The sequence below is a fragment of the Anolis carolinensis genome, chromosome 4 (assembly GCF_035594765.1).
Source record: "Anolis carolinensis isolate JA03-04 chromosome 4, rAnoCar3.1.pri, whole genome shotgun sequence".
NCBI lineage: Eukaryota > Metazoa > Chordata > Lepidosauria > Squamata > Dactyloidae > Anolis > Anolis carolinensis.
The window spans coordinates 231,000,973-231,016,916 of record NC_085844.1 but is presented as its reverse complement, the minus strand read 5'-3'; the positions used below and the strand labels follow the sequence as shown (position 1 = coordinate 231,016,916).

General features: G+C 38.6%; 1 protein-coding gene across 6 annotated transcripts in view; it reads left to right on the top strand.

Annotated features, from left to right (window-relative positions):
• The window catches only part of nfatc2 (nuclear factor of activated T cells 2), a 169,813-nt gene that overhangs the window by 73,521 nt on the left and 80,348 nt on the right, over window positions 1-15,944 (top strand). For all 6 annotated transcript variants that reach the window (XM_008115601.3, XM_016995453.2, XM_016995452.2 and 3 more), the window contains exon 6: window positions 15,207-15,347. In XM_008115601.3, coding sequence (XP_008113808.1) covers window positions 15,207-15,347 — 141 coding nt within the window. The remainder of the gene's footprint in view (window positions 1-15,206; window positions 15,348-15,944) is intronic.

Genomic DNA, 15,944 nt, shown 5'->3' with positions numbered 1-15,944 from the left:
GTCCCACCTCCATCTCAAGCATGGTTGGTGGGAACAAGAGAGCAGGTCTTCTCTCTCGGTGGCTGCCCCTCGACTCTGGAACTTCCTGCCCAGGGAAGCCAGAATAGCCCCTTCCCTGATGTCCTTCAGGTGGCAGGTTAAAACTTCTTTATTCGGTCAGGCTTTTAAAGAAGAAGGTTTTTAAGATCGTCAGGGGCTGCTGTGATTTTATATGCTTTTAATGATGTTTAATACTGCTTTTAATATTTGTGAAGTTGTATATTTTAAGTTGTATTGCAATGCTTTTAGTTGTGAGCCGCCTTGAGTCTCCATATGCAGAGAAAAAGCGGGATATTATTATTATTATTATTATTATTATTATTAATAATAATAATAATAATAATAATAATAATAATAATAATAATAATAATAATAATAATGGCAGAAACCAGTACAGGTGGTCCCGGTGGTGATCAGCACATTGGGTGTCATGCTAAAAGATCTCAGCTGGCATTTGGAAACAATAGACATTGACAAAATTACAACCTGCCAACTGCAAAAGGCCACCCTACTGGGATCTGTGCACATCATCCAAAAATACATCACACAGTCCTAAACTCTTGGGAAGTGTTTGATTGTGATTCTGTGATATGAAATCCAGCATATCTATCTTGTTTGCTGTGTCATACAATGTCGTTGTGTCAATAATAATAATAATAATAATAATAATAACAACAACAACAACAACAACATAGCCCAGTGACCATTCTGGAGAATAGTCCCAGTAGTTTGTCTATTGTTCCTAGTAATCTAAGATAAAATTACATTCACTGTTTATCACGTTCTCTAATCTCCTTGATACCTGAAAACAAAGAGAACATCAGCACCATAAAACAATGAAACAACACGCTATCTCTATCATCAAGTTAAGTGTTTGACTCATTACAAAAGTTTACATTGGAAGATGGTCACACTTCATTAATGAAATAGGAGGCTGGATTTAGTTATCTGTTTCCTTTTTGAACATTAATTGTTATTGTACATTTTTTCCCAATTTCCTTCTTCACATACATTTATTGAATATGTTTCCTAGCTGCAGCCCTGCAGCCCTGTCTGCTTCTGTGAGAAGAAATGGCAGCTTTAAAATAAAGCACACTAGCCAGCACTATTGAACCATAACCCCCTATTGAAATACTTCTCAGAGGGATAATTCTTTTTAATGGATGAATTGTTGCAGGGGGTGTATTTTGAGTCATATGGGTAGAACCATAAAGCCTGGAGACTTGTACTAGCTCTGGAAATGGAAAGGAGAGGTCCCCTTCTCCAAGTCCTGCTATCAATATTTATGAGTTCTTTCTTGCTTGTTTTTGCAAGCAGTGACTCTTGTTGAGGATAAATCTGCCTGCAGGATCCATCTAAAGAAGCAGTAATTTATAACATCCTTTAGGGACTACATCATGAAATAGTCAAGTTTGAGTTAGCTGTTGGTGTTCCCTTGAGATGCTACTTGCTAGCAACAGTACACCTGAGAGCTCCCTTCAGTAAGGAGAAGATCAACAGCTGCAATGAAGTGAGAATTGACATGAGCAGAGAGGTCATATTCCACTGTGTGTGTTTTGTGGGATGTGGTCCTCAGGAGTTCAAAGAGTGATTACAAGAGTTTGGCATAGCATCCTAAAAAAACCTGGGTGTGTGGGAAGTACTGAGTAACCAGTTATGTCTCCAAAGACATATTGTGCCTGGTTGTACATGTGAAATTGATTACTATGTTCAGTAAAAGAAAAGTAAGTTCAATAATCATATATAGCAATTCCGGTCTTTGCCTCTGAGAGTGTCTTCATGTCACCAAATATGTAGTCACAAACATGTTTCTTAAATGAATGGCTGCCAACTTAACTAGAAAATTAACTAGCTGCTAATTAAATGCAGAGGCAGACTTTTCAGGGGCAGATCAGGAGGTGGGAGGTAATGTTTAACTGTTTACCTGCCATTTGTTTTCCATTTTGTGGAAGGAAAAATGAGAACCAGTGCCTGTCAGCAGTGATGGACTAGATGAGGACTAATAAGTTGAAACTAAATCCAGACAAGACAGAGGTACTCCTGGTCAGTTGGAAGGTGAATCAAGGTGTGGGGTTACAGCTCGTGTTGGATGGGGTCACACTCCCCCTGAAGACACAAGTGTGCAGCCTGGGGGTGCTCCGGGACACATCGCTGATCCTGGAACCCCAGGTGTCAGTGATAGCCAGGAGCACCTTTGCACAATTAAAAGTTGTGCAACAGCTGCGCCCATACCTTGAGACGCCAGATCTGGCCATGGTAGTCCATGCCTTAGTCACATCCTGTTTGGACTACTGTAATGCTCTCTACGTGGGGCTGCCTTTGAAGATAGTTTGGAAGCTTCAACTGGTTCAGAGATCGGCAGCCAGATTACTAACAGGAGCCCCGAATGAGGAGTGATCCACTCCCATGTTGCGGCATCTCCACTGGCTGCCAGTCTACTTCCGGGCTAATTACAAAGCCCTAAATTTAAAGCCCTAAATGGCTTGGGTCCACGCTATTTGACTGAATGCATCTCCTCTTACAAACCAGCCTGGGCACTGTGGTCAGCGGAGGAGGCCCTGCTCTTGGTCCCACCCCATCTCAAGTACGGCTGGTGGGAACGAGAGAGAAGGCCTTCTCCGTGGTCATCCCCCCACCTCTGGAACTCCCTCCCTAAAGAAATAAAGCTGGCCCCCTCCCTTCTCTCCTTCAAAAAACAACTGAAAACCTATTAATGCACACTAGCATACGGAGAGGAGGAGGATTAGATAAAGAGAGTTCATTACTGGGCCTCTGGCTGAGAACTATATCATATTTGGACCTTCCTAGTCCATGGCAGCCCAGTGGTCATCTTTTGACCATATAACCAACCTACGCTGTGAACTCTAGTTGGCTGCTATAAATTAATGTGGATGTTTGTTTGGATTTTATGTTATTATATAATTTTGTTTGATTTAATTTATTGATGTTAGGTTTAATTCACTGATGTTAGGCTTTAATTTGATGTTAGGTTTTAATGTTATTTTTATATGCGGGGTTTCTCTGGGATTTTATGTCAGTATTTGTTTGTTTACGGAGGCATTAAATGTTTGCCATTGTATGCTGGAATCTGCCCTGAGTCCCCTTGGGGAGATAGGGCAAAATACAAATAAAGTTTTATTATTTATATGAAACACAACAAGTTGAGTCCACAGCAGACACTCTGCTGACTGTTGTACTGGATCACACGCTGAACACTTCCCAAGTGTCTAGGGCTGTGTGATGTATTTGTGAATAATGTGTGCAGATCCCAGTAAGGTGGCCTTCTGCAGCTGGCAGATGGTAATTTTGTCAGCGCCGATTATGTTCAAGTGCAGGCCAAGGTCTTTAGGCACTGCACACAGTGTGCCGATCACTACTGGGACCACCTTGACTGGCTTGTGCCACAGTCTTTGCAATTCGATCTTTAAATCCTCATATCGTGCCAGCTTTTCTAGTTGTTTCTCTTCAATCCTGCTGTCACCTGGGATTGCAACATCGACAATCCATACTTTGTTTTTTAACACGATCGTGAGGTCAGGAGTATTGTGATCCCACACTCTGTCTGTCTGAATTCGGAAGTCCCAGAGTAGCTTGACATGTTCATTCTGTGTTACTTTTTCTGGCTTGTGATCCCACCAGTTCTTTGTCGCAGGCAGATGGTATTTGTGGTAGTTATTATTATTATTATTATTATTATTATTATGAAAATAACCATTGAGGACATTTGAAGAAACTGATATTTGTCTTGTCTCAGCTTGTTGAAGTTAGCTTTCCAAGGATAAAACACTTTTTCTCTTCCTTCATGGGATGCTAAATAACATTCCTTGCAATTCTTTAATTATAAATATTGATAAAACATATTCCTTCCCAAAAAGAATCTGTTTGATTATTTCTGACATTTCCCTATTGTTCGCAAACTTGTTCCATGCCAATAAATTTGAGTAATTTTTTTTTAAAAAAAATCATTTTAGTAAACTTCCTTGAAAGTTTCCTCTTTTTTATTTCTTTTCTCCTCCTCCAACTCAATTTTCCCAATAAAATTAGATATTCTGGATTTAGAACATGCATCACTGTTGTAAGCTCAGTGGAAAGAAACAGTTTAAAAGTGCATTCATATTGGCAAGTTCTCTATGGGTTTTTTGAAACCAAAAAAGCTCGCTGATAGATTGTCAACAATAGGCGAAAAGCTAGATAAAAAGTAGTCAACCTCCTGTCCCATCATCCTTTTCTGCAGACTACTGTGGGATTCATTACCCCTTTGTTGCTAGTAGTACACTGTGAATACTTTACAAATTATGTTAAAATTTCATAATTTATTAAGGGACCATAATTCAGTATTTCTTGATGTAGTTTACCCCAGTACAGAATTTTGAACCTTCTTGATCTGGTGCTGTAATCCTTGACCCTGAAACACATATTATTTCCAATGAGGTGTTGGTTTGTTTGCATTTGAACCAACATTAGGTATCTCCTGGCCTTAGAGTAGTGGGCTTCTTGGTTTTCTGTGTATAAGCCAAATTCTTTGCCCCCCACCCCGTTCTTTTGCAGGGGTCTGGAAGCAAACACAGTGGTGCCTCAATAGCATCAATCCCCTCCCCACTTTCCCCCCTTTGTTTCTCTTCCAAAGCTGGGTGTAATGTAGTTTTTGGCATGGAGGATCCATAACATCTTGATTTGCAGGCAGTCAAATAAAATAAAGAAAATCCCCACCCAACCCGTATGCCATTAACAGACCTAAAATGCTGTTTCAAGGCAAAAGTGAATGTTTCGTTAGCAGTTGCCTTCCTGCATTATGTCAGTGGCTGTTGCTATTGAAAGTAAACACCCGGACTGGATAAGTCAACACTGTTATGTTTATACAGAGCTCATAAACTACAGTAGCTGTAGGTCTGCTTTATGGAGTGCCAGCCCCTGAGGGGAAGAGAAGGAATAGTGCAAAATTATAGGCTTACCGTTCACCTATCCTGAGCTTTAGAGGCAGTGAATATTCTGGGATTTAATACAGCATGCAAAATAAAATAAAGTTAATCTGACCATACCAACATTATCTATTCCACGTGACTCCCATTTGTATATGAGGATGCTGACTTGGCTGGCATATCAGCAGACCCAATTTCCTTGTATTTCTTAGTATCCATCCAGCTCTTATGAACCTGAAATATGATATTTAAAAAGAAACAATCAGAGTGGATGGCAACATTTCCAAATAAAAGGTATAAAACAAAAGGTAATTAAATATCAAGACACAGAAGTCTATAATTTCACTAGAACAGTAACAGATGAGATTGGGAGGGAATACAACAAATTGTTTTATTAGTTTGCAAATGCTAGTGTCAAACAAAACAAGAACATAATAAATTAGACCGGTAATAGACTTCTCTTATAGTTTTCAGGTAATAAATGGAATTATAGTTTAAAATATATATCTTTGAAAATGTTTATTACTGTTTTTATTGTTGGTGCCTAGATAGAGAAGGCTATAAAATACAGTCATGAAAGAAAAGTATTTGTCAGCATTGGTCTATTTTTTTTCATTTGATCACCCATTATGTTAGGGCCAAAGTAGGCACAATATAGACTATGTATTCCAGAAGTGGTGACTGTTGGGAATAATTTCCCCCCACTTTGAAGGTTGCAACTCCATTGTTGGGAGGTGTTAGCTGGCCCTGATTGTTTCCTGTCTGGAATTCCTCTGTTTTCTGCATGGTGTTCTTTATTTACTGTCTTGATTTTAGAGTTTTTTAATACCAGGGGCCAGATTCCTTTTCGGCGGCCTTTTAATTGTGGTTTATCTGCCTTGATATTCTGGGTTATATGGCTCTGTGGAAGGACCCTCAGTGCTCTTCCACACAGCCATATAACCCAGAATATCAAAGCAGAATAACCTGCAATATCTGCTTTGAACTGGGTTATCTGAGTCCACACTGCCCTATATCCCAGTTCAATGTTTGGTGCTAAATTCGCAAATATAGTAATTTCTACATAACATTACCATGCATTGAACTGCTTTTTCTGTTGATTCATCGTAAAACATGATGTTTTGGTACTTAATTTGTAAAATCATAATGTAATTTGATGTTTAATAGGCTTTTCCTTAATCCCTCCTTATTATCCAACATTTTCGCTTATCCAACGCTTTTATTTTTCAGTGATTGCTTGGGGGGGGGGGGGGGGAATGCCACAATTCTGTTCGCTTACACTTAAAAATTACCTAGGGCCCGCCCTGGGTGCAAGTCACATTTTAGTCCTCCAAGTATGTCTCACGTGCAGTGGGCCTTTGAAACAATTTTTTTTCCTCTGAAGCCATTGCACTTATTCATGTGCTTGGAGATCATCGGTCTTTGCTAAACACAGAAACAAATCTGAGGTTTGCAATTCAGCAAACAATGCCTCTTATACAAGCTAAAATATGAAATCGTCCATAAAAGTTTACAACATGTACAACAAACTAATAAGAAAATCATGGGTGACAATGAATTGGCCTTTAATGCCTAACCACATTTTTACAACAAATTTACTTCTATACTTTTGTGCCATCCTTACAAAAAGAGCTTTCTTTAAAATCATATGCATTCCAACCAATAAGAAAGGAGCACATTTTCACTGCCTCTTCTGAGTAAGGAATCTCATATAGAAATTATGCCAAATCTTCCAGAGTTTGTCTAAGAAAGTTATATGTTGAACAACATGGTAGATCACGGGAGAAAAATGCCCTAGTTCTTGTAGATCACTAATAAAAACAACAACTACAGAATAAGCATTCCCTGAAATACATAGAACCTATGTACAGACACTTGTGGACTTGATTAGCTGTGTGAATGGTTTTCACTGAAATTTCCATTACCTTCATCCTTCATAACAGTAGGATTCACCTAGTGAAACAACTTATGACCATGAAAGGGAGAGGATAAAACTGTTACTGCACGACACATAACTAACTCATGTCTATCCCTGTGCTGATACCTCCTAGCATTAAAAAGTATGCCCAGATAGATTAATAAAAGTAGGTCAGAATAACTGAAAAAGAAACTTCTAAATTCAAAGGCCATTTGAATGCTAGAGCCACAAACAAAGGGAGCAACTTCTCCATTCACTCCAACTGATCCTTAAGCTTTCTGGGAACATCTGGCAGGGAAAAAATAACATTGTTTAGTGCAGCGTAATCCCCTTTATACTAATGTGAAGGTGATCATGATAGCCATATATTATGAGATGTGTACGGTTGACTTTCCACATTTATGGGTTTAACTTTTGAGGATTTGATTCTCCACTGATTTGATTTATAGGTTCTCTCTAGGAATCTCTAGTTCTTTTAGTGCAACCTTCTCCAGTCATGCTGAAGGAACTAGCGATTCCTAAAGAAAACACCTCTCTGGGAATCTTTAGGTTCACTAGTGGGATTTTATGATCAGATTTCAGTAGAAGCTGATCATAGATCCATGCTGAAGGAACTAGAAATTCATTTTGGTACAGAAGTAGCAATTCCTTTATCTGTAGTTTTTCACTTTCATGAGGCCTGTGCCCATTAGCCCCAGTGAATGTAGTGAGCGGATTGTAGATTGCCAAGAGGACTTCCTATTCACTATCTGCTCTTTTGACACATTCACATAGGAATGCCTTTAGAAATGGCCTTCTCTGAATCTTAAATTATCTGAAAGCACCTGAGCCTTAGCTCCTGAGCATCTTTTTATTAGGGTGCAAAGAAAAACTTTATAATGTCTCCTTTCTGGAAGTTCCCTTTTTTTGACATTCCATTGGAATCAAAGTTGAATAGCACTGGGAGATGTGGCAGTGATATTAATTAAATAGACATCACACTCAAGATCTCATCACATGGACATCTGTCTCCATCCTAGGATGGTTCCAGGACAGAGCCAGAATGGAGGCTGGACAGAGCCAGCTGAAGCCCTTCACGCAACAAAGGGCTACTTCTGGCAGGACTCCATCTTGGTTCCATTCTGGAGGTGTCCTAGGATGGAGACCTGAGAACATGGTTAGCTACCCATTTTCTCATAGCCTACAATGGGGGCAGCATGGGGGGAAGCTGGACAGTGACACTTTTCTCCATGGAATGGAGAAGGCGATGATGTGTACTGCTGGAAGATAGTTTCCCCCACTGTCCAGGGAATTCTCCCACTATTGCCAGCATTAGGAACTTCAATGTGATGAGGTCCTGAGTCAATCAATTTCTCGGTCCAGCTCAATATGGTCCACATCAACTGACAACAAGGTCATCAGAATTTTAGAGAATTGTCTTTCCTACTGTGTGTGGCTTCCCACTGGGTTACAGCCCTTCCCTCTTTGGAAAAGAAAATCCAAACTATTAAGCTTTGGATGACTTTTAATTGCAGTGAGCAATCTGGAAACCGGTTGATGCTGGGCTGAGATTTTATTGTTACTTTTTAAAAAAAATGCATTTTCGGACAGACTTCCCTTTGTTAAATATAACTAATTATACCCAGATGGAGGGGTCATTTAAAGAACCTTGCTGGTGAAATCAGTAGGTTGTGAAGTATAAAAATAAACACTACAACTGCCCCCCCCCAAAAAAAACCCTCTTGTCCATGCAGCAGTAAAGCTATAGAGGAGGTTCTTGCCATTTTCTTTTACATGAAACTGCTGTTGTTTTCCAGTATCAGCTGAAAATGAAGGAGAACAGTCAGTAACTCTGATAAAGTGCCAATCAAACCAGACATGACTTTCATCTTGCACATTGGGATTGTATATTTAATTTTTATTTAATGAATAGTTGGTGCATAAGAGCAATGTGGCAGCAGGGGCTGAGTCAGAAGACTGATGTTTGAGACAGCCTTTGACCTTTCATTTCTTGCATTCACTCAGGACTCCTCTATGTAGAGGATCTACTCCCTGTACCCACCCTTGCATGAAAGCCAGGATCCTCACCTTGAGTCATTCCTCAGTAATTTCCACCTTCTCCTTTCTCTGATTCTGGGCACATCAAATTGGCAAGAAGGGTGGATATTGCCAGGGGGTCTATTTTGCCCATTTCCAACATCCAGAGCCTGTTCCCTTCTTTCCCTACAACTTGGAGTGCCATTCCAGGTATGAGTTTAAGAAGTTGCAGAGTAATAAAAAAAATCAGGTTACATCCAAAAGACCTTCAAAATCCACAACCAGCAAGGGTGCAGAACAAAAATCCCTGACTCCCCCAACTGAATGTTTCTTTGCCACTTATTCAGATGTATATACAATAGAGTCTCAATTATCCAACATAAACGGGCTGGCAGAATGTTGGATAAGCGAATATGTTGGATAATAAGGAGAGATGCAGGAGAAGCCTATTAAACATCAAATTAGGTTATGATTTTACAAATTAAGCACCAAAACATCATGTTATACAACAAATTTGACAGAAAAAGTAGTTCAATATGCAGCAATGCTACATAGTAATTACTGTATTTATGAATTTAGCACCCAAAAATTACGATATATTGAAAACATTGACTACAAAAATGTGTTGGATAATCCAGAATGTTGGATAAGCGAATGTTGGATAAGTGAGACTCTACTGTATTTTGTTTCTAAGACTCTTGTGGCAAGAAAATGCTGTCCCTTTTATAGTCCTGGCCCCAAAAGGAGATGTATGGAGTGTCAATGCAGTTCCAAGCTTGGGCAGTTGTCCACCCTGAGCTAAACTAAACTCCTTATAATGTAATGTATCTATCCAGATGCATTCATCAAAGTGCACTGAAATTCCCATCAGAAATGTCCAGTCTCAGAATTCATCTCAGCAGAAAGAAAATAAACTTTAAATATTCAAAGACAGTATTAAGCTTATTTTCTCTTTAATGCTGTAGATCATTTATTTATTTTTGCTAGCTATTATTTACTCTAGAGTTTTCAGAAATATAAATCTCCTGCTAGTGGTAAGTCCAATTGTGAACTCATCAGGGCCCTGTCTGTTTGCAAAGAATGATTAATCATAAACCATGTGGAAGAAATAAGCAACTTCTGTGAAAGTAATCTTAATATATTCTATTGGCAGCCTTGTGGCTCAGCTGTGAGAATAATAAAAGATGAGTGCTCTAAATTTAAAAAGAAGTATTAAAATCGTCCAAGTGATTAATTGTGATAAGCACTGAACTGGAAAGTACTTATTTAAAAGTACTTGTGTATTTGTGTGTGTGTTTTTACACACACACACACACACACACACACACACACACACACAAAATGAATGACTCTTGGAAAGCAGCAACTGGGAAAAAATAGACAGTGAACAAGTTTTCTGAAGCCCAGACATATGTATTTGGTGTTCAGGTGCTTTAAAAAACCCACCAGAATCTAACTTTTGGAAGCCCTTTTTTAGATTCAAGCAAAGATATTGCTATTGTTCTGGCAGAGCCAACTCAGCTTTCTGACCACCTAGATGGCATTTCAGGGCAAATTTAATGATTTTTTTTTTTGCAAAATTTTATTTTGATGTCTTGTGAAGGGGCGGGTTCAGGGGGACTCCAAACATGTGAAAATGCCCTCCACAGTCCACAGAGATCATTTTTGACAATTTCAGAGCAAAATTGCTTTTGCTGAAATCAAATATTAATCAACATTTGCTGAAATTGAAGGAGAACATTTCTGAAAACAATTTTGAGGGGTTATAGAAACTGCCAGAAGGCCTTATGAGGCTGATAGTTACCACACTTTGCTTGTCTCTGTATTACAAGACTTTCAAGTGATGAAATGCAGAAAAGAGACATTGCACAGATTTGTGAAATGGCAACTCTTTTTGAAGGAGACTGTGTTAATTTCCATGGACTGTCACTGTTTCCATATAAGTAATCCTTCTGAATATTTGATTTCAGCATAGAATCGTATAATCATAGAGTTGGAATAGATCACATGGGCCATCCAGGCCAGTCCTCTGCCACGCAGGAAAACCACAATCAAAGCACCCCCAAGGGCTGGTCCAGTCTCTGTTAAAAGCCTCCAAAGAAGGAGCTTCCACCACACTCCAAAGCAGTGAGTTCCACAATTGAACAGCTCTTATGGTCGGGAAGTTCTTCTTAATGTTCAGGTGGAATCTCCTTCCTGTAATTTGAGCCCATTGTTTCACATACTAGTCTCCGAGGCTGCTGGAAACAAGCTTGCTCCCTCTTCCTTATGACATCCTTTCTGATATTTAAGCATGGCTAGCTCAAGTGGTTGAAGTTAACTTTCAAAATGCATAGCATTTATTTTGCTAATAGGAAAGACCGATCAGATTATTTTTTAATGTGTGCCAGTTTCATAGGTGTTCATTAATTTCTCTGTTCAAACCTGCTTTCTGTTATTTTTTCATGCTTGCATTTACATTGTTTGCATTTCCCTCAAGATTGGTCTCTTGTACAAATTTCCCCTGAATTAGATATATACACATCTCCTGTGAAATATGGCATTGAACTAAAATATATCAATTGCACAATAGAATTAACACATATTAAGTAAGACAGTAAATATTAAATTTCTCAATAATATCCATAATAGTACAAAAAGGTGAAAATTATTTTAATTGGATAGCATTTTAGCTTCTATCATCATTGCTGTAAGTAAATATTGGGCTGAAATCTCTATATTAGATTAGAGAGAGAGAGAGAAAACATTCAAGCATTCAGGTTGGATTGATGTGTGGACTAAACAAGGTTCTAATAGCCACTGAAATCAAATTAATCTCTGTTAGTGTATCCACTGTGTTCATAATCTATTGTACACTTCCTGTACAATTGAACCTTCACATTCACATCTTTACAGTTGTTAGTCACATTTTAAAGTGCCATTCTGAATCTGTGAGTCTCTGTGTTCAAAAAGCATTCTGTCATGGCAGAATCCATGTATTGGGATCATTTTTCAATCCAAGTAGAAGCAAAAGGAAGCACCGAGTTGTAAGCAGAGCACCTGTACAAATTGGTTCACTGTTGAAAGGTTCACCACCCTTTCAGATAAATCTCCTCTCTCTTCCCCCAAAAGCACATGGGTTAGCAGAAAAAGATGTTTGAGCTGCTGAAGAGAGTTCTCTGGAGATCTTCACTACAGGGATGGGATGAGCGTGGAGGAGTTTGAATTCAGGTCCTGAATGCCAAAACTCTTAAGCAGTTGCCCTTGAGACACATCTAGAGCAGTAAAAGAAAAGGAGTTTATCTTTTCCAGCTGTTACTGCTATGGCTGATTTTTGGGCTTTCTTCAAATTTCAGATCTCATAACTTATACTGCTTCTGATACAAAGTGAGAAGAACAATGTCCTCACTACATGGGTGTTTTTCTTTGTCTCTGTATGCTGCTGGCAGACTGCTGGCATGGAGTCCACTGGAGCCCATCAAAATACACAAGGCTACTTCTGGCAGTGATCTTTTGGGCTCCATGCTGACTGTGTGCTGGCAGTGCAGAGAGTCAGAATCCAGAAGAGTTGAGTGACTACCCGACTCCTCATAGAAGAAGTCAGGGAGGAAGCGGGAGGAAGCCAGGGACAGCACGGAAACATTGTGGGATGGGAACCCAACCATGGTAAGGGGACCAAGCGATATGCTGCCCAAGGGTTTCTGCTGCTGTCCCTGGCTTCTCAACATCCATGTGATGAGGTCCCAAGAGGAGTCTATTCAGTATAGAAGAGAACATTGCTTGCAAAACATTGTGTCTTATGGCAAAATACTAATTTAGATAACACAAGTCGTTAATCACTCTTTTACTTCTTTACTTGCCTTTTCACTTCTATGAAAGACAGCTGTGATTTTTTGTATTGTTTTCCAATCTCACGTATAAAATTAAGGATTTCAGTGTTTTTGACCCACTCAGTGAGATTATGAGAGCTCTTGCTGATTTTCCCCCTACCTTTATTTTTCGTTGCAAAATATTCATTGAAAAAACCCAGTGTCAACAAACCTTGTGGTATTTTTACTGAGCCCAAATTTTAAAAAACAGTTTTTGAGCAAACACGTGTTTCATCAAAGAAATTCTGAAGTATTAAAGACCTTGTGGTGATTGACTGTTTTCTTTATGAAATGTTGCAATGCATTAAAACACTCTTTCTTATCAAGGATGAGAACTCTGAGGGTATTCATTACATTCCTATGTGAAGCTAAGAATTTGCTTTTTAAGATTTGGTATAGCATTTTGAATGCATTTGTGAAATTTAATGACCATTTCTTGCATACTCTTGCAGTCCTTCAGAACTAGGTTTTCTTGAAAAGGCCAGATGAAATAATAATAATAATAATTTGTTGATAGGATTGTTCAATGAATTATTTTTGTGTGTATTCCGCACAACTTTCCATTTTCTCAAGCTGGTATGGTTCATATAGCATGTGCCTGTATATGGATGCACATACATATACCTCCTAATTCAAATTTACCATTCCTTAATATAAATCTGCCCTTATCATAAATTTTTCCATATGTTGTATCTATTATGTTTCTAAACTCTCAATGATGATGTTATTCCCAGTCTAACCAGTTTTTTAAAAATTGAATTGGTTTTCAGCATTCTATGAACTAGTTCAGCTAGTTCTATTGACAGAGGTTTGCCACAGAGCTTTATGAGATTATATAGCTGGACAAGTGGCACCCACAACAAAATATGTATGTGCACTGTTATTTCTGCCCTTTATCATTTTTTAAAGGTATGTAGTATTGAAATAGGACAGCTTCTAGTCAGTAGAATATCTTCTTGATGTATGTTCTGAATGAGCAGCAGTTTAAAGATACCTTGAGAGACCCTGACTCACCTTGGAAGCTAAGCAGGGTTAAGTCTGGTTAGTACTTGAATGGGTGGCAGCCAGTGAATACCAGGTGCTGTAGGTTTTATGTTTCAGAGAATATAACTGGCAAAACCACTTCTGAGTATCCTTTCCACAAGAAAACGCTCCCTAATAAATTAATGGCAAGGCACAAGATTACACACACTCCTTTTCTTTCTCCAAGGACAGTGACCTCTATTTCTACCTCTGAGAAAGAGCACACATATATACTCACATACTCTGGAGTGCATCTTTTTTCCTTTCTACCCACTGGTTGGCCTGGCGCTCTTCATTCTTAAGATAGTCAATAGTTAAAGGAAATGGGAACGTATGCAGAAGAGGAAGCCAAGCAATAGTTCAGAGAGAAAGATAATTTTGGGAGTTAGACTGAAGGTGTAACATGCATGCATTATCCTAAAGTACATGAATTTGAAGGATAGAAAGGTGAAGAAAATTTGGATGGGCATGTTCTTCTGCCTGCCTTGTTGTTCCTCTGGGAATAATGAATCCATTGGGTTACTTCAACAAAGATAGTGGAGAAGATCACTCTATTCGGTATTAGAGAGAACTAGGAATTTTTTTCCAGCATTTCCTGGACTGATGCTTGTGATTTCATCCATGATTTGAATAAAAAGTTTGAGTGCTACCACATACATTAGGTCTGTGTAATACATGAAGGGTACTTCCAAGACCCTTCATATAATACAATTTTCACCTGTAATTTGGAACCCTATTTTCTTACCTGAAATGTCTTGAACTACTGGTTGAAAATACCATAGAATCATGCTAGAGGACCTCCGCATGCCTAGATAAATGTTCTCTTCAGGACTCCAGCTTGATTCTATAGTTAACTTCTGGCTGAACTTCAGGTGGAATCTTACTGGCATGTATTATAGTACAGATAATGCATGCATGTATGTACACATAAAATACACACAATGTAGAAGGCAAATTCATGCATAGTGAAAGTCTCCATTCACCCCAACTGTTTCAAAGGTTTTTATATTTCAACTTGGAATGAATTCTATTTTGGTTTTATTTAGAGGAATTTAGCGTTATCCACACTGCAGGTGGCATATTTAAGGTTCCAGGATTGTAGTGTATTGGTACTTGAATATTTGGCTATTGACTTGGAAACAGACATGGGCTGACTCCAGCTCATTCAGTCGAATTCTCCTTTGTCAGGGACAGGGAGTAAGGCCAGCACAGCTGAAACATTGGAGCCAGCCCTTGACTATTTCCAAATAAAAATGCTTTGAGTATAAGTTTATTTTTCCTACTCCTCCTTTTTCAGTCCTAAATTTAGCCTCACAGAGAAGTTCCTTTGGCGGCAAGGGGATGGCAATAGTGACAAAATAGATTCTGTGGGTATTTCTGAAATTTCCAAGTTGAAAAAACCCAACAGATTTGATTACATTCTTGCCTGTATTTTGTCCACAGCCCAACGCTCTGCTCATGAACTTCCGATGGTTGAGAGGCAAGATGTTGACAGCTGTCTTGTTTACGGTGGGCAACAGATGATCCTAAGTGGCCAGAATTTCACTGCTGAATCTAAGGTTATATTCACAGAGAAAACACCAGGTATGCTATTCTTTGCATTATTTGTGTAATGGGTCTGAACAAAGAAGTCAATGGTTTATAGGTCTGGAACTTTAAAAATGGTTGTTCAGACAAGCCCAGGATGACCAGAAATAAAGGTAAAAAACAAAACAAAAGATTTTATTGATTATTAAAACAATACAAACCCTTCACTGGAAAGTAGGAAAACTCTTCTATTAGGTGAAGTCAACCAGAAAAGGGGCTTTATCTGTTTAACATCCTGCTTTCAGCCCCATATTTGGGACTCAAAGTTCCTTATAATTTAAAAGAACAATATAATTTAAAAAAACACAAAAAGAGAATATTTCAATAGACTAAACTATTTAAAGTATTTAAACAATCCACACCTCAGTAAAAAAAAAAACCATGCAATTTAGAGTTACTAAATTGAGACATTGAGACCTATTGAATGTTTGCCTTTTTGTTGTGGGAATCTGCCCTGAGTCCTCTTGGGGAGATAGGTCAAAATACAAATAAAGTATTTGTTTATTATTATTATCACTGTATTGTAGAGACCTACAGATGTTTTTATTTTATTTTTAAAGGAGGTAGGCAGAGAAACAGAATTCACCTATTTGT